Source organism: Engystomops pustulosus, chromosome 2 (genome assembly GCF_040894005.1).
Source record: "Engystomops pustulosus chromosome 2, aEngPut4.maternal, whole genome shotgun sequence".
NCBI lineage: Eukaryota > Metazoa > Chordata > Amphibia > Anura > Leptodactylidae > Engystomops > Engystomops pustulosus.
Genome location: NC_092412.1, coordinates 67,246,863 through 67,274,246, shown reverse-complemented (window position 1 = coordinate 67,274,246; position 27,384 = coordinate 67,246,863). Strand labels below are relative to the sequence as shown.

General features: G+C 43.7%; 1 protein-coding gene across 2 annotated transcripts; it reads right to left on the bottom strand.

Moving 5' to 3' along the window:
* Positions 1–1,897: 1,897 nt before the first annotated feature.
* Positions 1,898–27,384, bottom strand: DDN (dendrin). 2 transcript variants are annotated; one of them, XM_072135134.1, is made up of 4 exons: positions 27,242–27,384; positions 23,149–23,337; positions 13,290–16,816; positions 1,898–2,392 (listed from the first exon to the last, which is right to left on the bottom strand). In XM_072135134.1, exons 2-3 carry the CDS (start codon positions 23,334–23,336, stop codon positions 13,294–13,296), a joined length of 3,711 nt encoding a protein of 1,236 aa, XP_071991235.1. In that variant the 5' UTR covers position 23,337; positions 27,242–27,384; the 3' UTR covers positions 1,898–2,392; positions 13,290–13,293. The 2 variants fall into 2 exon arrangements, with proteins under 2 accessions (XP_071991235.1, XP_071991236.1); XM_072135135.1 differs by lacking the exon at positions 23,149–23,337 and having other exon boundaries at positions 27,242–27,377.

The window sequence follows — 27,384 nt, the reverse complement described above, 5'->3', positions numbered from 1 at the left end:
TCAACTTCCAGACCACCTCTCAAAGGGATAGAAAGATAGACACGTTTGGTGACTCTTGGAAAATCCCAGAGGCTGAAATCAAACATTGACAGTTTCCCCTAAATCCCTTTCTCATCCAATCCCTTCCCTTCCTTGGTTGAACTTGATTGACTTCTGGCACAGACCTGATATCTGGGGTGGATGCAGGGCTGGTTTTTGACAAAGTGGGGCCCTGGGCAGAACTAAAAGCGGAGCCCAAAAATAAAACTATGAACAGTCACATTCAGTAAGAGGCTCCTTTAGCCCTATGATAACACTTTGTAGTTACACACAGTAGTATGGTAAGGCAATCTGTAATATGCAGACAGATTGCATTTGCCTTGATTAACAGTTGACAACCTGGACAACCCTCATGTAACTTTGTCACAAACACAAATTATTAAACAAAAAATACATAAAACACACCTCAAAGTGGAGGTTTACACACAAATAGGGATTTAAAAATAATAACACAAAGTGAGCAGGTTTATATATACCACAATACACAACATCAAGAATTTACACTCAAAAAAATTCTAAAAGAGAAACCATGCCATATTTGGTTGCTATCCACAAATGTGTTTAAAAATATATTACACACAAAGTAGGAAGCTTTCCAGAAATAACCATTAACAAAAATAACTTTTTAATTCATACACACTACCACCTTCATGCAGCTTTGCAGCAAACATTAGTAAAATGCAAAAATTGCATTAAAATTCAAAATGTCCTCTAAAATATGTACAAATCCAGAATACTCATATAAAACAGTAAGATGTGAGGAATGCATACATACCGCACATGTATATTCACCAAAATATGCAGAAAAGGGAACGTTAAGGGGGTGCCAAACATTTTTTGCTGAAAATTGCACGGAGCTTTACACAGATCTATCATTGCATGTTCCCTTACACAATGGTGACCCAAATATCTAAATATCCATAAACCAAGCTAAAGAGATAATAAAAGTCACTTTTAGATGTGCGCCATTGTATTAGACGTGCAATAATTGATCTCTCCACGCTTCATAAGAATTTGAGTAAGAACCTCATAGCATAGGTATAAATAATTGAGGATGGTGTGAAATAAAAACTTTATTCCGGAAAATGTGTGTGTTTTGTGGACATGTTTTGGGTTGCAGTGTTAATGTAATGTTCATTGTATCACTCAACTTTTGCAAAAAAAATCATGAAATAAAAGGCAATCAGAGAGCAAGTGTATTCTCAGATTCTTCTGGATATCAGAATGTAGTGACATATAAATATAGGGAATATTTCCATTATCTGTGAGGTGCAGCAGCTCCTGTGTGCAGCAAATTCTCCCTGCAGCCTGATGGCTAAGAATCTGGAGGGGGACGCACTTCAGGGAGCTGTATCTCTGTCTCTGTGAAACCTAGAGTCTCCTCTTTTCTCGGAATATAAATTTGTGTTTTTCTAGGTGTCAGGAAAACGGATATATTAACTGTTGAAGAGCCGTCGGGAGTGATTTTTATATATAAAAATCACACTGAAATTTTCACTTAAAACATAAATATCTCTGGATCCCTGGTACCTAGAAACACAATTCTAGATTCATTTGAAAGAAGACTGAAATGCCCATTTTGCCTCCCCCTATTGCCGGCCCTGGGTGGATGTAATATATATATATATATATATATATATATATATATATATATATATCTGGGGTTCCTTAATCCTTAGCCCCACATGAAATGGCAGAGCAAGGAGTCTATTTATCCCATCTTTGACATAACTTTAAAGTGCATTGGTGTCCTTAGGAAATCAGTGTGGGCCCCATGCTTGGGTTGCTTTATGAGTAAATCTGTTCCAGCTTGAGATTGTTCAGTAATTGTCATCTTTGTGTAGACATTTAGTGAGAATCCTTGAAATCAATTTTATTTATGATGATATAAACATGTATTACAGAGGTAATAACAACAGCACTGGAAAATTGCTGTCTCCTTGAACAGCTGAAATAACTAAAACAGATTGGGTTATACTGGACATACTGGGTTTCATAAATAGACAGATCTCATTGCTACAACAATAGTGACAGGTGAAAACTAGGACGTGAAAACACAGTTTGTTATAAATGTTCTGGATTGGTGGAGAAATCCTTCCTGCCTATATATTTCTCAGCATATCTGACGAATCACAGCATATAATAACACACTGACTAGAAGAGTATCTAATAGTATAAATGGGCACCGGACAGGATGGTTCTGGGCACTTCTCTGCCAAATCTGATGGCATGCAATACATTTCTTCAAAATCTAGAGCGGCTTACTCAAATGTCCACTTTATCTGTCCAGGGCAGATTTCCTGTATCGATTTCATTCTTTATCCATAACAGGGTTGATTGTGGGGGGGGTTTCCTAAAGATAAAATTAAAGAGAATATGAGACTTTATTATAGACATGTATCTCAGAAAAAAGATCCCCATGGGTTTGGATTTTCACATAGAACCATAAGTATCTGTGGGGGAGATTTATCAGAGGTACAACTGTTCTAGTTGCCCATGGAAACCAATCAGGGCTCAGCTTTAATTTTTTAAACAGAAAATGAAAGCTGAGCTCTGATAGGTTGCTATGGGCAACTAGAACAGTTCTGCTCTAAGAGACTTCTGATAAATCTCCCCCACAGTTCCTATATGACCACAGAGATGCATAGGCAGGGTCATAACTATAGGGATGGCAGCCATAGCAGCTGCTATGGGGCCCGTAGTGTCAGGAGGCACTTAAATCTGGGGTATTGGGTGTGTATATGCTATATGTGTGTGGTGTATATATACTGTAAGAATGTGCATGACTGTATTTGGTATTATATGTATGTGTGATGTGTATATGCTGCATGGGTGTATATGGTACTGTATGTGCAACACCCTCGCCGATGCAATGGCGAGGTAGGGTTTGCGAATACGCCCCACCTGCATGTAATCCCATTGCACAACATGGTTCTGATAGGACATAGGGATATTGCAGTGGTGAATCCTGCCTGGCAAGGCAGAGGTTAATTATTTTGTATAATGCAAGATGCTGTTATCCAATGATATGTGTTACATCCTGTGCTCTGTAGCTGAGATGTGATTGGAGGAGCAGCCACCACCTGACCAAAGGGAGGTAATAAAACCTCTGGGGAGGAATGTTCTAGAGAAGTCTCTCTCAGGAGAGAGAAGAGAGGAGAAGTCTTTTCCAGAGTTCTTTCAGCAAGGATTCTAGTTAAGAGAGATCTTGTAGACTTAGGGAGTGAGTGTGTGCGCATCTCAGTCGAGCCCATACCAGAGCAGGAAGAGCCTAGCCCCTGCCTCTGAAGAGTGGAGCTATTAGACTAGAGTAGTGTAGTGAGGAAAGGGGTATCGTTCCTACCTTCAAGGGTGATACCTGAAGCTCTACAGGACAAGCTGAAGCTTCCTATAAGGACACAGCTGCCACCCAGCCTGCCCTCTACATCCAGGCTGGTGAACTATCTCCTGAGGCTCCCTCCAACTCACATCTCGGCACCCTACCTACCTGTTAAAGGCACGTTTTCTGCAGTTCCTGCCGGTTGCAATAAACTGTAAGTTGTTTGCTTCAACTTCTGCCTCCGTCTGGTCCCTGCTAATACGGCTGCCTTCATCACCGGCACCCTGTCCATCACCCAGAGACTCACCCTCGGGTCATTAAGGGGTTGCCCCAGGGAGATCCGCTATAGCAGCCGCTCCCATATCATTTTCTTGCCAACACCACCCTGCTGGAGACCTGCCAGGCTGTAGGACAGCCCTCCGGTTCCCCTGTACCAAGCACCGTGACAACAGCGTGCTTAGGCCGCAACCGCCAGCCACTCCGGTACCGCGGGCCCCGGCTGACTCCAGGCCGCACCGCAAAAGGCTAGGCCCCGGTGGGGGATGTTGCAAGTGGCGTCACGAACAGGATATTTACTTCTGTGCCTTATCCTGGCACTAAAGACTGTACTTTATTAAGAAAAAGACTGTGCTGCCTAACCCTGCTGCCATCCGGGTTTAGGCCCAAGTATTTGTGTGTTTCTACATTGAACTTTATACTGCTGCCACGTGCTGTCGAGCGCCGCTCCAGCACTCAAGAGGTTAATTCCTGCAAGAACTGTGTCAGCTCTGCTACATCCGGCGCTGCTGCGCCTGAAGCATTTACCTCAGAGGCGTGTGGCGCAGCAAGTATTTCAAGCCCGCCAAATCTTCACTGGCGGGAACTCCAGAGGCGTCATTAGGCCCCGCCCCCTGCGCGAGTGGCGCGAAGCACCGTGGAGGAGGAGCTGGAGCGTGTGCGGCCGGCAACGAAGAGGGTTAATCGGCCATCTTGGATTTCGGCGCAGGCCGCGCCTGAAGCCTGCCAGCAGTGTGCGCCTCATCCGGAGTTCCGGCGCACGTGTCCTGCGACTGGAGAACACCGCGGAGCATCACTGAACTCTGCTGCCTGCCGGACATCGGGAACGGAGACCTTCGTGTACCGGAGCTGTCCTGTCACCGCGGCTGATCCTGAGTGAGTACCGCTGGGGAAGTTAAAGGGGGGTAGAGATTGTTTCCGATGCTAGGTTATTGGCTCACCTCCCAGGGAATAGTGACTGTGTCTTAAAGTGCCCACGTCCCATTCTAGCCATCGCCCATAGCAACGGACATTGTGTAACCCTACAGGCTTCCCTCAGCTAGGCCAGTCATGTCCGCCCAGGACGAAGATACGGGACTGGCGCAAGTCCCGTCCCCTGGTCCCTCCTCAGGGTACCGGAGCATGTTAAGTCCTCCAGAGAGTCCCTTCAGCCCTGCTACAACTAGTGTCCCTGGGACTCCCACCATGATGCCTCTGACTATGCCCTACTATCCGGGGGCCCCCTGGTTACCCCACTACGAGGGAGAATCACACACTCTCTCTGAATTCAGAGACAAATTGTTAGCCACCTTCGCCCTGTGTCCGTTTACAGAGGAACAGAAAGTGGGCATCCTCATCGGGCAGTTGAAAGGACCCGCTCTCCGGGAAGTCAAGTCTTGGCCCCGAGAACAGTGTCAGAATGTGGTCCAGATTCTTGATAGGCTGCGTAACACCTTTGACAAGTGTACTGTCTCCGAGTTGAAGCAGAAATTCTTCGGGAAAAGACAGAAGCCCCAAGAGTCCCTCCGTGACTTTGCCCTCTCCCTACAGGAGACATGGAAGGCCATCACCTGCCTTGAGCCCAAAGACGCTGAAACCTCTGACCAAACCTTAAGGGAGCAATTTATCAATGGACTTGTTGATAGAAATCAAAGGTGTCAACTAAAGATCATCTCTTCTCAACATGCCCAGGCCTCTTTCCTTGAGTTTAAGGAAATTGCCATTGACATCTTAGGAGACCGACCACCTACTGGATCGCAGAGAGAGCCTGAATTCGTGGAAATGGAAGAATCTGCTCTCGCTTGCCATCCCACGCAGTCAGCATCACCTACTCCTGCGCCTATGGAAGTTACTGGCATAACAGGACCGGTCCCTAATCTGGCGGACACCCTGCATCAAATCCTTGATCGGTTGACCCAGTTGGAAGTAACTGTCTCCGCTATGAGGAGGAAACCTCCAGAGAACCCGGTACGGTCAGCTACTCCTCGTGAATCTCCGACTAAGCAGCGCCCAAAAGAAGCAAAGTCGTTAAGCACCTGGAGTCAGAAGAAACCCCGTCAGCGGTGCAGCTACTGCCATAAATATGGGCATGAAGAGAATGACTGTCGTCAGTTAAACGACAAACCCTTGGAGCTAAGGGACGACCTTCAAGGGAAGAACTTGTAAGTCCCCGAGATGCTAACTGGATGCCCAGGTTCGTGGGGACTCGCCCCATGGTTCATGTAACCATCAATGGAGTTACCCTACCGGCCTTAATTGATACCGGCTCTCAAGTGACCACCCTCCGGAGTGCTGCCTTTGAGAAATGCCGAGGAAAAGCATCCTTAATCCAGCCTCCCAAGGCTTACTTGAACATTATTGCTACGAACGGAAAACCCGTACCCATCCGCGGCTACTGGGAGCCCACGCTAACCATTGGAGACACTGAGTTAACCAGACAGGGCGTAGTGGTGACACGTGTGCCCGAAAACGGTAACTTCTCCCTGGTACTGGGTACCAATGTCCTCCGCAACTGCTACCCTGAAGTGCTGAAGGCTCTCCACGACTCCCTGCCAACAGTGCCCAACGGTTCCCGGAAGGTAATTCAGGAGACTATGCAGGTTCTAGCGGCGCAACAGAAGTTTGCTGGCCCTAATGGAGAAATCTGCAGAGCCCGGATCAAGGATCCCCAACCTGTCCGCCTTCAACCTGGGACTGAGACGTTAGTATGGTGTCGAGCCTGCATGGGCGTCCAAGGTCAAGACTACCAGGCGATAGTAGAACCTCTACCAGCTGATGAAGACCTGCCCATTCTAGCCGCCAGGAGCCTAGTCACTGTATCCCGAGGACAAGTACCCATTCGATTACTAAATGTGGGAGACTCCCCAGTGGATCTGAGAAAGTACCAAGCCGTAGCCACTCTCTTCAGTGTGCATCCTGAAGACTTGGTGGAAACCTCTCTGTCTGCCTCCCAACAGTTGGAAGTGAAGCCAGGTGCTGAAGATGAGCCTGCCGAGCAATCCTGGTGGCTTGAGCTCAATATTGGAGATGACGATTTTACTCCTGCAGACCAAGTACAAGGTGTCCTGGATGTCGTTATGAAGCACCACCGGGCCTTCAGCAAACACCCACTGGATTTTGGGCAGACTACTCTGATCCAACACACCATCCCTACTGGCTCTCATCCTCCTATCAAGGAACGATACCGGCCCATACCTCCAGCCCGTTACCAAGAGGTGAAGAAGCTGGTACAAGAGATGAAGACAGCCAACGTTATCCGGGAGAGTCACAGCCCATGGGCTGCCCCGTTGGTCCTTGTGAAGAAGAAGGATGGAACCCTTCGATTCTGTGTTGACTATAGGAAAATCAACAATATCACCCACAAGGACGCCTATCCTCTGCCTCGAATCGAGGAATCCCTCGCAGCCCTAGGGTCAGCTGCCTACTTCTCTACCCTGGACCTGACCAGTGGCTACTGGCAAGTGGCCATGGCGCCAGAAGACAGAGAGAAGACGGCTTTCACCACCCCAATGGGCCTGTTCGAGTTCAACAACATGCCGTTTGGGCTATGCAACGCCCCAGGCACATTTCAAAGGCTGATGGAGAGATGTTTGGGTCATCGCAACTTCGAGACCGTCCTGCTATATTTGGACGACATCATCATCTACTCCAAGACTTATGAAGACCACCTCCACCATCTGGCTGAAGTCTTCCAAATCCTGACCCAACATGGGTTGAAGGTCAAGCCATCCAAGTGCCACCTGCTACAACCTAGCGTCAAGTACCTGGGACATGTGGTGAGCGCTCATGGAATTGAGCCAGATCCAGAGAAGATTGCAGCTGTCTACGACTGGCCTACCCCATCCACCGTACGGGACATCAAAAGCTTCCTGGGATTTGCAAGTTATTACAGGCGTTTCATCCCGAAGTTTGCCCAGCTGGCGGCTCCCCTGCAAGAGCTTCTAAGGGGCCTGCCAAAAGAGAGCCAACGTTCCCGAGTATCCATTGAGTGGACGGCCGAACGAGAAGCTGCCTTCCAGATGCTCAAGCAACGGCTGACTGAACCTCCGGTGTTGGGATATCCAGACTATAGTCTGCCTTTCACCCTATACACTGATGCCAGCAAGCAAGGTCTAGGGGCGGTATTATCCCAGCTCCAAAACGGAACTGAAAGGGTCATAGCCTACGCCAGCCGTTCCCTCCGAGAACCGGAGCAAAACGACCAGAACTATAGTTCCTTCAAGTTGGAGTTTCTGGCGTTAGTCTGGGCTGTGACCGAAAAGTTCAAGGACTACCTAGCTGCATCATCTTTCACTGTCTTCACAGACAATAATCCGTTGGCGCATCTGAACACCGCACGTCTTGGAGCACTGGAACAACGGTGGGCCTCCAGACTTGCCAATTTCAGCTTTACCATCAAGTACCGGGCTGGTAAGACCAATGACAACGCCGACGCTCTGTCCCGTCTCCCTGACCAGTGGGAGGGACCCTCCACGGATGCTCAGTGGGAAGATGTGGAGATGCCAGCGTTCTATGCCCGGTTTGTGCGTCAAGATGCCCAGAGAGTTTACTCCCTACCGACAGAGGCAGAGCCAGCTACTCCTCAAGAAGAGTCAGAGCCCCCTGCGGAGAAGGACCTCTGGATGAGTCTTCAGGCTGATAGCCGTGCCATAGGAGAAGTAATGGACTATCTCTCTAGTGGGCGAGTGCCTGAAAGAATCCGGCGCAGAAGAGCTGATGGAGAACTGTCTCAATTGTGGCGCCAGAGAAAGACTCTGAGCATGCACCAGGGTCTGTTAAAGAGAAGAACTCTGGACCCTATCACTTATGACCGGCTATACCAGATTGTGATTCCCAGGAGGGACGCCAAGATAGTACTGGAAATGTACCATGACCAGTCCGGACACTTTGGCGCTCAGAAGACTGAAGCCACCCTCCGAAGGCGATTCTTCTGGGTCAACATGAAGTCCGACATTGAAGCCTGGTGTCGAGAATGCCCGGCCTGCGCCATCGCTCGAGGAGAGCGACACAACCAAAGGGCCCCTCTCCGTCCCATTGTGAGCCAACGGCCCTTGGAGATCCTGGCATTGGACCATGTGAAGTTGGAGCCCAGCAGATCCGGTCACAGTTATGCTCTTACGATCATTGACCACTATACCAAATTTGTGGTTGCAGTACCTGTCAGAGATCTGTCTGCAAGGACTACCGCAGCGGCCCTGTGGAAGAGCTTCATCCTCCCCTATGGCTGTCCGGACCAGATCCTTACAGACCAAGGAACAGCATTTGAGTCCCAAGTCTTCCAGGAGCTGTGCACTCTATATGGCTGCAAAAAGCTGAGGACCACAGCCTATCATCCCCAAGGCAACGGGCTTTGTGAAAAGATGAACCAGACTTTAATCAATATGCTGAGGACTCTGACCCCTGCAAAAAGGGCTGACTGGCCAAAACTGTTGCCCGAATTGGTGTACCTGTACAACAATACCAATCATTGCTCCACAGGGTACACCCCGTACTATCTGATGTTCGGGAGACACGGACATCTCCCTGCGGATATGACCTGGGACATGGAGTCCCCTGATTCCCAGTCTTTACTCCCCCAGACTGACTGGGTTCACGAACACCAGAGGCACCTGGCGGATGCCAGAGAAGTTGTGGATCTGCGGTTGGAAGAGGCCCGAGAGAAACAAAAAAGGGACTTTGATCGTAATGCCTGTGCTGAGCCTTTTGCCCCAGGAGATCGAGTGTGGCTGCGCAACAACCATCCTACCAGTAAGCTAGATGGGCGTTGGGAGCGTGAGCCATACCTAGTTAGGGACAGTCTCTCCCCTGAAGTCTACGAGATTTCAAGAGGAGACCGTCCACCACTCCGGGTACATAGGAACCGGCTGAAGAGATGTCTTCGTCCTTTTGCCCCTATGTCTACACCTCTCACCTCGACCCCCAACTTACAGACCTCCTTGTGTTCGCCTACCCCCAGTTTCTTGGAACTTGTGACTGTGCCTCAATTCTGTTTTGTTTCCACTCCAGTAAGAGGTACCTCGCAGAGACCATCATCCCCACCGCAGTCTCCAATACTGCTGCCTGTGGAGGATGATCCGGCTCCACTGTCTGCAACCCCTGAAACATCAGAGCCAGCTGAGACTCCGACTCCAGCGCCTGAATCAGAGGACGACGATGAGGAGATTGTTATCTTCTCCAGGCCGGAACTTCGAAGGTCTCAAAGGGAGACAAAAGGTAAAGCTCCTGCGTACCTGCAGGAGTACCAGCTGGTGACCCGCAGGAGCAGGAGGCAGGTACGTTTTTCTGACACCGAAGTACTTACCACCGAGGAAGATGCAGAGTAACCCCTGAAGGGCTGTAGCCCACTTCAGGTACTGTGTACATATTGTATATTTAAGTCCTCTTACCCCAAAGAGCCAGAGACTTTCCTGAGACTCTCACCTTTATTTATCTCAGTCAAGAGACTCTCCTTGAACTGCCTACTGTCCTGTGCTATGATAGCACCCCTTCCTCTGCCACAGCAGAGATTTCTTCAAAGGACTCTGTCCCTCTCCAAATAGAGGAGACCCTTTGCTTCTTCATTGCACTTTTCCCCCACATCAAGGGCTGTACCCAGAAGATGGACTTTGTCAGTAGAGACCTTCTGTGAGACTTTTGCCAGATACTACCAGGAAAAGTTGCCATATAATTGATTATCATTTTGCACTTAATGCCTTCCTTTTTAGGTATGGACATTCTGTTTGCACTTCCATGCCTTTTCTTTGCAGGAAAAGAGACATTTACTATCGTGCTACACTGAGTAGCCTATCTACTTCTGTAACGTTATGTTATAAGATGTGTACCCATTGGGCTCCTAAGCCAATGTGATTTTTGCCAAATATTTGCACACTGTCATATATGCCAGTAGTCTGCATTAACCCTTTCATAGGCTTTTCAGGTTGTAGAGTGGCTGTGTCGGACCGTCTCTATGTAGTACAATGTTTTATTGTGTCACATATGCCAATGTATGCATATATACACTATATAATTGCCGCCAGGGAAGAAGCGTTGATAAAACAAATATACAGGCCTTGGTGCAAGGAGTGGATTACAGGACATGACACCACACCTTTCCTACTGTACAGTTCGGTTTAATGGCGTCAGCGACCAACTGTCATACAGCTACATATTTTTGTCTTAGTCCGACACCAACCCAGGTGCCTGTCTCCAGGACCATGGGCGGTTTGTCCCTACACCTCACATAGCCTGCACTTCCTAGAAGTGCCCTTAGCCCCCTCTGTGCCCCAAAACATCTGTAGTCGAGCCGAGGGCGGCTCTTTCAATTGCCCCCGGGGTATGCAACACCCTCGCCGATGCAATGGCGAGGTAGGGTTTGCGAATACGCCCCACCTGCATGTAATCCCATTGCACAACATGGTTCTGATAGGACATAGGGATATTGCAGTGGTGAATCCTGCCTGGCAAGGCAGAGGTTAATTATTTTGTATAATGCAAGATGCTGTTATCCAATGATATGTGTTACATCCTGTGCTCTGTAGCTGAGATGTGATTGGAGGAGCAGCCACCACCTGACCAAAGGGAGGTAATAAAACCTCTGGGGAGGAATGTTCTAGAGAAGTCTCTCTCAGGAGAGAGAAGAGAGGAGAAGTCTTTTCCAGAGTTCTTTCAGCAAGGATTCTAGTTAAGAGAGATCTTGTAGACTTAGGGAGTGAGTGTGTGCGCATCTCAGTCGAGCCCATACCAGAGCAGGAAGAGCCTAGCCCCTGCCTCTGAAGAGTGGAGCTATTAGACTAGAGTAGTGTAGTGAGGAAAGGGGTATCGTTCCTACCTTCAAGGGTGATACCTGAAGCTCTACAGGACAAGCTGAAGCTTCCTATAAGGACACAGCTGCCACCCAGCCTGCCCTCTACATCCAGGCTGGTGAACTATCTCCTGAGGCTCCCTCCAACTCACATCTCGGCACCCTACCTACCTGTTAAAGGCACGTTTTCTGCAGTTCCTGCCGGTTGCAATAAACTGTAAGTTGTTTGCTTCAACTTCTGCCTCCGTCTGGTCCCTGCTAATACGGCTGCCTTCATCACCGGCACCCTGTCCATCACCCAGAGACTCACCCTCGGGTCATTAAGGGGTTGCCCCAGGGAGATCCGCTATAGCAGCCGCTCCCATATCATTTTCTTGCCAACACCACCCTGCTGGAGACCTGCCAGGCTGTAGGACAGCCCTCCGGTTCCCCTGTACCAAGCACCGTGACAACAGCGTGCTTAGGCCGCAACCGCCAGCCACTCCGGTACCGCGGGCCCCGGCTGACTCCAGGCCGCACCGCAAAGGGCTAGGCCCCGGTGGGGGATGTTGCATATGTATTCATGTACATGCTTGTATGTATGTATGAATATATGGTGTGTGTATATACTGAATATATGCTTAAGGTGTATGTGTGTAATTGGCATGTATATGCTGTATGTGTGTTTACAAAAGTATATAAATATATATCTTTTAAGGGGTGAGGGGGTTCCATTCAGAAGTCTGCTATGGGTCCTTACCTCTCTTAGTTACTCCCCTGTGCATAAGGCCCCTTTCACACTTGTGCCCAGATATATATCCCCGAAGACAGCAATAGGCACCCGGCGGTGGTATGGTGCCACACGCGTGTGGCACAGTACCATGCCGTGCACTAGGAAAAGATAGAAAGATATCTTTCCCCATGTTTTTGGCTTTGCTATGTAGAGGGAAGGGGTGAGCAGGGCTGCAGCCGGGCGACCATACATTAAATGTGAAAGGAGCCGAATTCTGTGTAGGAGCTGTCTACAGAAATAGTAAAATGTCTTGAAATGTTTTTTTAAAATGTACAAATCATCTGTTATTTTGGATGTATTTAAACAGTGTGAGAGTAGGGATTAGAGAGCGCAGAGTTAATAACTTATAATACATTTTTTGGCAAAGGGATGACCAAGTTTGTAAGGATCTTTACTTAAAATGTGTGAAATTCTGGAGGCTTGCAAAACCTGTAACCAGACTGCATCTACGTATAACATATATGGCAGAGCTATAATACGACTGGCTGAACGTGATCAATAGCAGACATCGATTATTTAATTTGCTATAATATTTCCTTAACTCTGCAGTTTGCTGAGAATTACAATAAGATTATGGAGTCTGTATCTAATGTGCCATAAGTGCCAAGGTCCCCACTGCGGCCTGTGACTGGCAGTAGGGGTCACCTGGCATGATCAGAGCATCACTCCTGACATCAACATCTAAAAACAGAACAGAATGGTCATTGTTGGATACAAAGAAACTAGAAAAGGTGATTATACTTTTCTTATCTGCTTATAACAATAACTGCAGCAAGATCTACTCTTTAAAAAGACCAAAATATTGTCCTTGGTTTTTAACGCAAGGCATATAATATTAGAAAAGTGGGTGTTTGACTTCTAGCACCCTGGCAGGGTGCTGGTTAAAGGGGCCACAGTACTCCACAGTGAACACTCTGTCCCCTTTATCTTTTACCAGCCACTATGCCATAAGTTATGGAGTGGCTGTGACTGGTACTGCAGCTCTGTGCAGCACCAGGTTTTATGTATCTATAATACTGCAGTGACTTCATAGGACAAAAATTGACTATAAAAAAATCACTAGAATGGCAAGGGGGCAGTCAGGGCACCTATAAAAATAAAATCAAGCGAACAGTACAAGTTACCTGTTTAGGGTTGGTCTGATGCAGCAGAATTCGATGAAATGTTGCTCTCTTCTGCATGGCTGGAGAAAAATTCTTGTTCAGTCTTATCCAGATCCTCAAGTATTTCTTTAATGCAGCTGTTCAGATCATATGTAGCTTCATATTCAGACAACTGGAGTATATTAGACTGGTCTACTAATTGACCTTTATGCAATGTCGCTGGTGGGGCTTCTGCTACCATAAGGTCCTTTGTAAACAAGTCTTCACTGTGTCCACTCTTTCCTTTACTCCCTGTATCTTCTGCAATGGGCGAGGTGTCTTCATCCTTTTCAGATTCACACAGTATTACGGTCTCTTCAGAGTCGGAGGTGTCTGAGCTGCATGATGTCCCACAATCCTCTGAACTCTGTCCTATTGAGACTGATGAAGGCTTCTCTAGATCTTCATCTGTGTCAGAATCCGGAGCAGTGTGGCGTCTGATACGAGAGACAGCCTCCCTGAGATCTTTGGCATAGTAATTTGGTCTTCTTGAATATGCCTTTATTAGGCCTCTAGATGAAGTTGTAGGACTTGGCTGTGAATCTAAGAAGACATCACCACTTGTTTGCCCACTATGTCCTTTGGGTTCTGCACACACAAGAGTATTTGATTTATTTGTAGTATGTTTTATAGGTTTACATTCTTTTACCTTCCATTTATTTTCTGTAAAATTGTCGTCCTTTCTGTTTTCAGTGACTGATGATATTGTTTTTTGCTGACTTAGACTTTCTAGCTCTACTGGCATGACTGATGTACCTTCATCTTGTCTTAACTTTTCTGAGATCTTTATCTCGAGTGGTTCAGAGCTCTGTTCTGTTACATCAGTTTCCACAACCTGCTGTGTCTGTTCATGCATGACTGTATCTAGCTCCATACATTGAGGAGGTACACTTGGATATGAATCTGCAGACGGATATGAATCTGACGTAGACGTATTACTTTCCAGGGGTGTAGCTTCTGATGTTATTAAAGATGTTTCTAAGCAGTTTGCATTGTTACATGTGTTCGGTATGTTAGGAGTAAGTCCATCTTGTTCTGGTGCCAGGTCTTCCATCTCCTTTGTACCACTCTTATGGTGTCGGCTATAACTCATATGAAAACCATCATCACCAGTCAATGACGTAGCTGGATCCTCCAGTATGCATGGCATTTCTTTATAATTACGTGTCTTAGATTCTTTTCTAGTATTTCCATTTCTAATAAATACCTCTGGCTCTTGCCTATTAATTGTCTGGTCAGCATTCTCATCTTCTGTTGAGGATCTGCTGGGTTTCTGCTGATCCTGAGCTTCACTGAGAGAATCTAATTCTCCAATGGAAAGCCCTAAAATGCGCACTGCTCTTTCCTTGAGGGATGATGCTTCTCTGTCTGTGGACCACTGATCATAATACTGGGTTTTTGAGTGGTTCCTCTGAGAATATTGCTGAAATGCTAAACCTGAACTATATTTTGAAGGTGAAGTTGAATGTGGTGCTCTGTCTTTCTTATTATGACTCTCAGAGTCACCACGATTGGTCAAATATTCCACTTTAGATTTCTCATTAGGTACAAATCTGACTTGTTCCATTACTGGTGGAAAAATATACTCTGCTCTGACAACTATGCAAGTTGCATCAATGACAAAAAGACCTTCATCCTCATTTGATAATTCATGCTTTTTGTTCTCTGCTGTAACTTCTTTAGCTTGGCTTCTTCCTCGATCACTATTATACACATTAGAATCTTTGGATATATTAAACTTCTGACTATATTTTAGACCCTCAGGACTTCTCCACCCGTTGTGATCACGGTTCTTCCCTGGTAAAGTGTTGACATTTCCAGGTTCTCTCCATCTAGGAAATTCTGAATCCTGATGAGGTCTTCTTTGCTTCCTAGAATCACCATGTTTTGTTTCTTCCTGCATATATGGTTTCATATACTGTTTTTTCATTGGAAGGGTATGGCTGTATCGTCCATAGTCTACCTTATTTGCAGATGACTTTGAAAGGCCCTTCACCTTTGATTCTTTGCTTGATATGACCCTTAATTGCCTTCTCCACTCATGTCCTTGTTCACTGTCTACTTTTCTATATTCTTCTCTCATCCTTTTATCAGCATCTTGAATATTTCCACTTGTGTAGCTGAAACCTAACTCTCTTGGCAGTTTTACTCCATGCAGAGGAATTGGTGGGCGAGCATCAAAGGGTGGTATTGGATATTGGCTCTTATTTGTAGGGAGCAGATTTTTTCTTTTAGTAGCCTCACCTTCGTCATGTCTTGCTTTGCTACTTGTGTGCAATGTGTATGGCATTGATGTGTCTCTTTGAAGGGGGAATGAAACTGTTCCATAAATCATGTTATCAGGCTGCAAGTCAAGATCAAACTTGGTTTTTGGTAAGTTATGTGTATTTTGAGTAAGAGGAGAACTTCTGCCTTCTACAATCTCATAGATATGATCAAGAAATTCATCCAACTTAGGTCCTGCCCATGTGCTATGGACTCGAGGGAGTTTTCTGCCTTGCATCATACTCTGCAAAGTCGGGTCAAACTTTTTCCTTTCATCTACTTCCACTCTGTTCTCTAGTACATTTGTACTTGATGTTAAATTTGTCTTGGCAGCTCTAGTGTTCTCCACACTATACCTTGGCACTTTTTCCCTTCTTTCATGATAGTCTGCAATGTCATGTAGAGGTAGAATATGATTACTCGGCTTTTGACTGAGCCCTCTATTGTTATTAACTTTTTCTTTCTTAACAGGGAAGATACGATGAGGGTAATCATAAGAGGGAGGAGGAACATAAGGTGGGGGAACTTTTCGTTTTCTAAATTGTGGTCGATTTTCTTTCAGGACCTCCTGTTTGTGATTTATTGAGGAGCTCTGCTCTGGATTTGTTTTATTAGGTTTGTCTTGAGAGATCTCTGAAATAGTTGGACTAGTTACTCCAGATTTTGCCGGTTTGACAAGCTTAGACCACCAACTTCTCTTTTCCTGACATAAATCTCCAGAGTTTGCCATTGTTGAGTTCATTTTTTCAGTTTCTGGATAATCCACCTTTTTTGTTTGTAACACAAGTTGGTTTTGTAGAGCTTTGGGGAGATTATGTAAAGGTTCCCACTCATCATATTTGAGTTCTTTCATCTTTTTTTCCAATATGTAATCTGCTTCCCATTTTCCATAAATAGAGTCCATCTGTATCAGCTTCCCTTTTTGTCTTCGCTTATTAGAAGGGGAGCGTTTTACCATTTCTCCATATGGGTAACCAGGAAACTTTTGTCTCTTTCTTTCATATACTGCAGCATTAGTGCTGGCTATATTGCTGTCCCATTTATAATCAAACTGTTCTCTTATTGGTGCATCACGTCTTCTATTCATATTTTGATCTATTCTTCCAAGTGCAGAATCTCTCTGAATAGGGGGCATATTGGAACCCCAGTTGGTTGAATCTTGCAAAACTGCATCTTGTGGAAATCTTGTGGTAGACCAAAGTCTATATGGAGATTGACCTCTCATTGGTGCTTTGTTAGAATACCTTAAAAGTAAATAAGTAAATATTTCATATTTAGGCTTATAATTACTTTAGAAACAAAAATATTACATCACCCTTCCATCTTTACAACTATTAAGCTACATTCACACATACCGTTCCGTACCACTTGTCCTATCTTTCTCCGGAATATGGCGCCGTGCGCCATATATGTCTATGGAGAGGGGAGGGGGTGAGCGGCGCTCTCCCCGGTACTGCCGTGTGCACGCCATTCTACAATACGGCGGGCAACAGCGGTGTGAATGTAGCCTTAGTCTTAGTTGTGTTGAACTTGTTTATGTGTATAACAGTGATGGCGAACCTTTTAGAGCCTGAGTGCCCAAACTTCAACCTAAAGCCACTTATTTATTGCAAAGTGCCAGCACAGCAATTTAAGCAGTAATTTATTTCTCTCTGTTCTTATACAACTTTCAATTGTATCAGCCTCCAATGCAATGCACCAATGCAGTTGAATGCAGGGCTAATTCTATCATTGCAAGAAGATTCAGCAGGAAGATTCTTTGAATCATGTCTGGTGAACTCCGTTCTGGGGTGTTGGCCTGGGTGCCCAAAGAGAGGGCGCTGAGTGCCGCCTTTGAAACCCGTGCCATAATTTCGCCACCACTGGTATATAGTATCCACTTCTTAAGAGCTTCAACAATACTTTATTTTATCCACGGGGAGATGCATTTTAAGCAAGTGATACAATGTGCTGAGAGGGTTGGGTGTGTTGGTGTGACAATAGGGCGCAGTCACAGAATTTTGGGACTGTACTACAAGATCTGGGGTTATGATTAATAAAAAGTGACCATTCTGCATCTTGAAATAGTCTTGGCACTGTGTTCTGAAGGTAGTTCTTATCATAATAGGGTTAGAATTACATTACTGTTTTCATCCGAAACAGTGCCATACCTGGGTGTGTGTGGTATTGTAGCTAAGCCTCTTATAAGTTGTTTTACATGCTTTTAATACAAAACAGTCATGTTTATATCCATTCAGTATAATCACTTTAACAATCAGGGGCGCATACGGTAAGGACAATATGATGAATTCTAAAGAAACTTGTTTTTCAACATTTCATAACCTACAGTTATCTACAGTTGAAACCAAAAGTTTCCATACACTATATAAAATGACACATATACATGTTTTTCTGACATCAGAATAAACTTTTCCTATTTTAGGTAAATTAGCATTACCAAAATTATTTATATTTACCAGATGCCAGAATAATGAGAGAGACATGTTTTAAGGCATTTTCATTACTTTCTGCAGTTATACACAGTATATAGTATTTGGTAATATTGCCCTTTAATTGACTTGTGTCAAGGGTTTTGGATATCCCTCCACAAGCTTCTGATAATAGTTGGTAGAAATTTGGGCCCATTCCTTCTGACAGAACTGGAGTAACGGAACCTTTTTTGTAGCTTCTTTGCTTGCACCTGCCTTTTCAGCTTTGCCGAGCAATTTTCAATAGGATTGAGATCAGGGCTTTGTGATAACCACTCTAAAACATTGGGGCACTTTATTTAACTGTCCGAGTTGCGATCCCCGATCCTGACTGTTATACGATGATGCACTGTGCTGCGATTAACGTAGATATCCTGATATCCTGTATGTGTCGCTTCAACGCTCAGGTCCGCCGGAGTTCACTTTCTTCTTCCTGGTGCATGTAAGTGCTTGGCTTGCGACACAATTTTAAAGTTAAATCCCACAGTTTGTCCGAATCTGTCGGATCATCCAACCCACCCACCCTGATTTGTGTCGCATGAAAGCTTGCGCCAAAATCCGATCTTGTGTGACACAATGCCCTTCTGAATGCCTGTCTTGGCGTCCCGATCCCGAAAAGTTGGAAAACCCGACAGAAATGCGGCCGCAGGACCCTTTGTAAATTAGCCCCATTGTCTAGGTTTATCTTTAGGCCGCTTTGTAATCAGTGTGGCAGTAGCTTTGGGTCATTGTCCATTTGGAAGACCCATTTGTGTCCAAGCTTTAACTTCCTGGCTGATGTCTTGAGATGTTGCTTCAGTATTGCCACATAATGTTCTCTCCTCATGGTGCAGCAACACAGCTGATGTCACAGTTGGGATGGTGATCTCAGGCTTGCAAGCTTCTCCCTTTTTCCTTCAAATGTAACAATGGCCACTATGCTCAAACTGTTCAATTTTAGTTTTGTCAGACCACGGGGCCACGTGTACTTTTGGAAACATTAATTTTGCTTTTTTTTATGTTTCTTTTGGAATAATGTCTTCTTCCTGACAGAGAGGCCTTTCAGCCAATGTCAATACAATACTTGTCTCACTGTGGATAATAACGCACTCTTACCACCTTCAGCCAGCATCAAAGGTCTTTTGCTTTTGTTCCTAGGTTGATATCCACATTTTGGACCAAAGCACGTTCATCTCTGTAACACACAACCCATCTACTTGCGTAGAGTTATTTGTACAGAGGAACGAGGCACCTTCAGGCTGCGATCACACACGGCGCTTGCAATGCGTTTAGAAACACAATGCAAGTGGCCAGGGGCGGAGCTTGGCAAAATCGCATCTGCATTTCCAGTCAAAGGCAAGAGATTGGTAAGGAGCACCTGGTGTTTTGCATTGTTTACATGCAAAACACTGGGTGCTTGCAGTTGATCACATGCTTCTTTCTAGAAACACAGATGTGATCAGAGGCGAGCACGTCACAGCACTTGCATTGTGCTTCTAAATGCATTGCAACCGTCAAATATCACTGCACCCACAGGTTTCTGGAAATTGCACCCAAGAATGTACCAGACTTGTGTAAATCCATAATTCTGTTCCTGATATCTTAGCTGATTTCTTTAGACTTTCCCATGATGTTACACAAAGAAGCAGTGTGTTTCAGGTGTGCCTTCAAATACATCCACAGGTGTGTCTCTAACTCAGATTTTGGCAATAAATCAGCCGCTTCTAAAGACATATCATTACATGGTCTGTCTCAAATTGTTTAAAGACATAGTAATATTAGTGTAACGTAAAATATTAACTTTGCAAAAAGTAATAAAAATGCCTTAAAAAATTCTCTCATTCTGGTATTTGGCAAATACAAATAATTTTGGTAATCCTAATTTATCTAAAATGGTACAGGTTTACTCTAATTTAATGTCAAATATTGAGAAAACATGTACAAGTGTCTTTTTAATGTTTATTGTGTATGGTTACAACTGTATGAACATTACTCATTGACTAGACCATCAAGCAAACAGCGTCATCAGCAGCTTTCCCAAGGACATGCTCAGTGCAATCCTTAAAGGGAACCTGTCACCAGGGACCTCATTTTCACTAAAGACAGATTGCAGAAGCCCTTCACACTAGCAGTGCAAATCTGCCTTTCTGCTTTCTCTAAGCATTTGCATTACAATATAATTGTGTGTTATAACTTACTCTTGCTCCATAACAAAATCCTGGGGTAGTCACAGGGGCTGGGCTTTGGTTTGCATGCATTTCAGAGCTTGGCCCCCACCTTTGTGCTCCTGTCTAGCTCCACCTCCTGCTGGTTCTCAGAGGTTACAGCCTGGTCAACCTGAAATCAGTGGGGAGGGACAAGCTGTACAGGAGCACAAACATGGAGACAGCCTACAGCTCAAACAGGTCACATGTTGTATTTTGAAATGCATGAAATGTAATGCAAATGCTTAGAAAAGGCTGAGAGGCAGATTTGCACTGCAGGTGTCATGGGCTTTTACAATCTGTCTTTAGTGAAAAATTAGGTCCCTGGTGACAGGTTCCCTTTAAGGCTCTGCCAGCCCCAAAATACATATTACAAACTGATGGTATTGCCAGTATTACTTCTGCTTGTGTGAACTGGTTGCCATTAACATTTGACTTTAACTTGAAAAAAAACGTCCATTACAAATACATAACCCATATACACAGGACCTGCTCCACAAAGTATAAGCACAACTATATAACAAAAGTATATTTGAGCTGACACCAAGATAAAAGTTATAACATAGCAACATCTTTATATAGAAACTATGTAACAAAAACTACTCTCACCTTAGTCTCCCAAAGGACATCGGTACATCTCTGTCAGGCTTGTCTGCATATCATTCCTCCACCCAGGTAGAATATGTTTAGTTTTGATCTTAACTTCAAAGGGCACAAGCAAATGAAATCTTACAAGTCCCTATTAAATGACATATAGCCAAGGAGTTGTAAAGCACTGCCTGTTTCTCTTATTATAAAACTGTATTAATGGCTATTTTAATATTGTGTAGAATATATATTTAGGAGCGCAGTGTTGTTATCTAGGTGACTTTGTACTGTAAGTGGCTTGGGTAGGTTTGTGGGCCCAGTACGTATAGGTTTATCTCTGTGGGAGAAGTGGTAATGAAGTCCTGCTACTGATGAAGCAGATCATATCCTGTAAGGTACTAGACGCCACTACAGTCACTGAGCCTGTGTATTGTCATAGAGATCCAGTGATCCGGTGGTGCTGTGTGGGGATGTTGTTAGTTATGTTGTCAGCAAACTTTAAATTGGGTTTTAAAGTACAGTAAGCAGGGGAGCAGGCAGAAGGGTATAATAAAGGGCAGGGGAGTGGGCACAATAAGGGACATAATAAGGAGAGACCGGTTCATAATAAGAGGGGGTGCAGAGAAAGGGACCACAATAAGAGAGGAGGGAGAATGGGGAATTATACAAGGTGAAAATATTTGGTGTAAGAAACATTAATTCTAGGTATTATACTGTTTGGGCTAAGGGGTGGGGGGGGGGTGGTATAAGGGACGGGGCAATTGGTGTGGTTTATTATGCAAAATAATTTGTGACACTTTTTGTCCATCTTTCTTCAGCCCAAAAGTTGGGAGGTATGAAAAATGTCCAGGCACATTGCCGTGTTTCAGCTGCTCACCTACATAGTGCAGCCCTCTAGTCACTATGCTCATTGACATTTCTGTTGTATTTTTTTCTATTTACTATGTTCCAATTTCTTATTATTTTAAAGATATTTGCTCAAACTCGAATAAACTGGACTCCAGAATTTACAAGTTGGGAAGGGGCACAGCTGTACATTTCAAGTGTGAGGGAAGACTGCAGCAAGAAAAGGGAGGCTACTGGGCATTTTATTAAAAAGTAACATTTCCCACCGCAGACTTGTGCTTGAGTCAACAAGATTTGCCTTGGCTTATAGTCAGGTCGGCATATACTCGAGTATATACGCTAATCTAATATATATATATATATTAGGTCACTCTGCAATTTTCCAGCCAGGAATAAATTTTTTTTTAAAATCAAAGGCTAAGAGGAAATATATACAGGCAGTCCCCGGGTTACATACAAGATAGGGTCTGTAGGCTTGTTCTTAAGTTGAATTTGTATGTAAGTCGAAACTGTATATTTTATCATTGTAATCCCAGCCAGAACTTTTTTGGTCCCTGTGACAATTAGATTTTAAAAATGTTGGGTTGTCATGAGAACCAGGATTAACAGTAAAGCTTCATTACAGACACCTGTGATAATTGTTACAGCTGATCATTGTAGCCTGGGACTAAAGTACAATAAATTACCAATATCCAATGGTCCGTTTGTAACTAGCGGTCGTATGTAAGTCGAGTGTTCTTAAGTAGGGGACCGCCTGTATATACATATTATATATATATATACACACACACACACACACACACACAGGGCACCTCTACTCCCTTCCCCCAGGACCTTTACATTGCTGGTAATACTTTATGTCCTTTATTTTTTGATGCACCTTTAAACTTATTGCACTTTAGCTGTCTGAACAGTACACTTGTACAACTGATATTGCGGATAGCTTTCTGCTTTTATATATTTTTTGGTTAATTATAGTTTGGTCTCAAGTCAGCATTAGGAACTATCATATTTAATGGTGTGTATATATATATATATATATGTTTTTGTACTATTCTTATGTGAGCCTATGCCTGGGAGATCTGAGCTTTCACACGTTTTTGAAGGTGTTTTCAGTGTTTTTATCATGTTTTGTGTATCTCAATAAAGATTATATATTTTGCGATTACATCTGTCCTTCTCTATGAATTGTAGTTACAAGTTTACAGATGTAACAAATTAGGATATATTTTATACCCCATCCATTTATTTTGTATATACACACAGACACAGACTTAACAGAATAAAGCACCGCACAGGAGCTCGGTGTGATATTCATAAGAAGTCATATAACTATAAAGTCATACTTCATTATGAACTTATTATTTCCATCCACTCTTTACAGCATCGTCTTGTGATGGTAGAATAGTAGTAATACAGAAACATGGAGACCAGATGTCACTGGGGATAATGTGACTGTTCGGTCCATATGACTTCTATAGGGATATTTACCTGCCAGGTATAGTGCCGTATTTCCCTCTGTCCTCTGCTGGTCTTCTGGAAATATCCGTGGCTGGTCTAGAATTATCATGATTTCTCCCCGGTAAGGTACTATATTTTAGGAGGCCGCTGGGCTGTCTTCTGGGGTTTGCAGTGTACACCCATGAGCCATCAATGTCCATCCATCTCTGACTGTCCATTCTAAAAAGTAAAAAAAAAAATTATAGAAGAACAGAAATTCATTACTGAAAAAAAAGCTATTCACTCTAGGGAGTTATTAATGCGTCCTTATAAATCCATGCAAACAATTGTTTGCTTGGGAGGTTATTTCTATTGTCTCATTTACAAAATCCAGATGCTTTATATTATGTGATTCTTTTTCTTTCCATTACAGCGGTGTGGGAAAAGCATAATTCTATGCAAACGTAATGTTTCCAGGGGGAAAAAAAATCGAGCAAAAATCCTGTTACAGCCTGCAGCGACTACTCCATAGTGAAGTTACCTACCACTGTGGGGAGGGGTGTAGCACTGCAGGTATGTCATCTCACCAAGGACCACCACCACGTCTCACATTCACTATAGTCAAGTGGTTTTAAATTTGCCGAAGGTACTTGCTATATGAGCCATAAGGTCACAAATGGTGGATGTAAATAGAATAACAATGTCCCTAATCTCTTCATTTGTAAGAGGAAAACAAAATGAGATAATCTTGCTTCAATATGTGTGTCTTTGCCATTCACCATTTCCACAAGCTTCTGTTTATTATCTAATTTTGGCATGTACCACAAAGACCTAAAGACTGGAGGCATCTCGCCAAGAGGCATCTTTTCTCAGTACTGAACCAGGGAGGGGTTTGACCATGATTTTGCAATGGAATTAAAGTAAACTGGATAAGGCATTTTAAAAAAAACGTATGCCACATTAAGTGTATTAGATATACAGGCAAGATAGGTTCTGTAGGTTTGTTCTTAAGTTGAATTTGTATGCAAGTCAGAACTGTATATTTTATCATTGTAATTTTTTTGGTCTCTGTGACAAATGGATTGTAAAAATGTTGGGTTGTCATAAAAACCAGGATTAACAATAAAGCTTAATTGCAGACACCTTTAGTAACTGTTATAGCTGTTTATTGTAAACTAGGGCGAAAGTACAGGAAATTACCAAAGGTCCATTTGTAACTAGGGGTCCGTCTAAGTCGGGTGTTCTTAAGTCGGGGAACGCCTGTTCATATAAAGATATAATAAAATTGAAGCATCTATTTCCTGAAATTCTCTTCTCCTCGAATCCAAGTATCCAAAATTCTATAAGCCGACTTTTCCTCCACTCCTCCTCATCTCCTAAATCTCAGCTACAGTTATATGTGGCTGCAAGGCATTTAGAAACTGGGTTTACCAACTCCTAACCTTATACCATCTAGTAGCTGATGGCAGAAATAATGACATAAAAAAACATAATTATACATAATCAGTGCTGCCAAAAGGTGGCGCTATCACTTAGTTATGCTAATCATACACATGGGAAGAACCTGGAGCAGACGTGTACAGACAGTCCCAGGGATACATACAGGATAGGTTCTGAAGTTTTGTTCTTAAGTTGAATTTGTATGCAAGGCGGAACTGGTATATTTTGTAACTAACTCCAGACAAATTAGTATATTAGAGAGAGTTGGTTTTTAAAAAAAATTAGGTTGTCTTTGCAACAACGCCTTATTATAAAGCTTCATTGACACTTTTGCTAACTCTTTCAGTTGATCGTTGCAACCTGTGGGTAAAGCTCAGTAAATTATCAGCATCCAGTCTGTCTGTAAGGCGGGTGTTTTTACAGTCCCCTATTTATTTTATAACCTTACATTTTTATGGTAATTGTAATGTTATTATAAAATACAATAAAAATGAATGTTGAAAAAATAACCTGTATATAAATAAAATGTCTGTATAATAAATGTCTAAATTGTAGTGGTGAAAGTTTTAGAAGTACACAGAATCTTGTATGTCAAAGTCCCACCATAATAGGGTTAACTATGAAAAGAAAAAAAGGATGGATACTGTTTTATATCCTAACAAAAATATATATTTACAGATTAAAATGCAATTATTCACATAAATTGATATAATTTGAACCATTGCAGAATACATTTTGAAAAAGCAAACGTTACTCTAGGACAGAACAAGTATGGACAGTGAGATGTACTTACTGCTTGGTGTAGAAAACATACAACTGTGCTCAGCCCAGGGACATCAGCAGGCATCTACATACTGGCATGGATGTAAGCCCCCGCTCTAGTTATATTACTTATGCCTCAGCCTCCTCCAAGCTAAGGAATCCCAATTATTGTATTTAATATGTTTAAAGCAAATAAATAATAAAGTCTTCATTACTGTGGTCAATACAATGTAAGACTCCCACACATCCACTAATATAAGAGTGCACATGACTGATGGCCCAAAGTGACACTTATCTTTAATACTATTAATATTGATAGAAGTGATTTAGTCGGCTCCTACTGCTACATAACATGCTGCCTGGAAATAGTAAACTATGAACAAACTGTTCAGCTCCTCCCACTCTATGACATTCTCCTTGCATATAAGATACTGTGTACAATCTGCTCAGCTCCTCTAGCTGTATAACAGGCTTGCAGATAGGACACTATTTACAATCTGCTTGGCCCCCCTGCTCTATAACATGCTCCCTGTAGATAAGATACTATGTACTATGTGCTTGGCTCCCCCTGCTCTATAACATGCTGTTTGCTGATAGGGCACTATCTACGAGCTGCTCAGGTCCTCCTGTCAAATTACATGATGCCTGGAGGTAGGTAACTATGACCAATTTGTTCAGCTCCTCCTGTTCTATAACATGCTCCTTGGAGATAAGAAACTGGGGCACATTTACTTACCCGGCCTCAGTGCATTGTCCGATGATAATGCACCGTGTCACGATCCACTTAGATCATGTGCCTGATTTCCTGCATGTGTCGCTTCCCTGCTCAGATCCGACAGAGTTCACCTTCTTCTTCCTGGTGTATGTAGGTGCAATGTCTTGTGACACAAATTGAAAGTTAAATCCTGTGCTCAGTCCGAATCCGTCGGATCGTCCGACGGCACGCCCCCCAATTTGTCACATGAAAGCCAGCGCAGCTGCGCCAAAATCCGACTGCGTGCAACACAATCCCCTGCTAAATACCTGTCCCAGCGGCGCAAATCCCGCAAACCATGAACAGTCCGACAAAAAAAGCGATCTGCCGCCCTTAGTAAATAAGCCCACTGTGTAAAATCTGCTTGGCTCCCCCTGCCCTATAACATGCTGCTTGTAGATAGGGCACCATGTACAACCTGCTCAGTTCCTCCTGTTCTATAACATGCTGCTTGGAGATAATGCACTATTTACAATCTGTAGCTCCTCTTGCTCTATAACATTCTGCCTGCAGATAGGTCTGTTTTCACATTCTGCTTTGTTCCTCCTGCTCTATATCATGCTGCCTCCAGGTAACTATGTACAATTTGTTACGCAGAAAACAAGCCCTTATGTAGCTCTGTACATGGAAAAAGAAAAAAGTTTCGGATTTTTAAAGAAGGGGGCAAAAATGTAAATGCAAAAATTAAAAATGGCATTGACTGGAAGGAGTTAAACATCAGTTTTTTCATTTACAGCAAAGATTCCCCAACCAATCAGTTTATTTTGATCATTCATTGCATATTTCAGACACTCCACTGGTTACAAATAGTTACCACATTGTGATCTGTACAGGTAAATGAAACTTAAGATATTACTTATGATGCAAATTAGGAAGTCACTGAGTGTTGTACGAGTACAAAGCCTTTAAAGGACATCTATCACCACCTCAAGGATTGTAAACCAAGCACACCGACACACACTGTTCTTTTAGCTTCTTATGCCCTGGTTTTAAAGAAAAAAAAAGGGCTTTTAAAATTATGCAAATAAGCCTGAGGGGCTCCAAACTCCAATAACTCCTTGATCCGGTGATTGATAGGCTTTAACATACTATTGAAATGTATCCTGTTATACATCTCTACTTCTTTTGTTTTAACCCTTCTAGAGCTGTGCTGCCATACTAGACACTACATTACATGTTTACACTCACCTGCAGCAGCTTCAAACCCCCTCTGTACAGTCTCTATCCAGCTCTGCTGCAACTCAGCAAAGGAGCTGCTTTGTTACAGAATGCACTCAACTGAGCAAACAGGGATTTAGCAGCACAAGAGGTCCTCGTACTCAGCACAATTC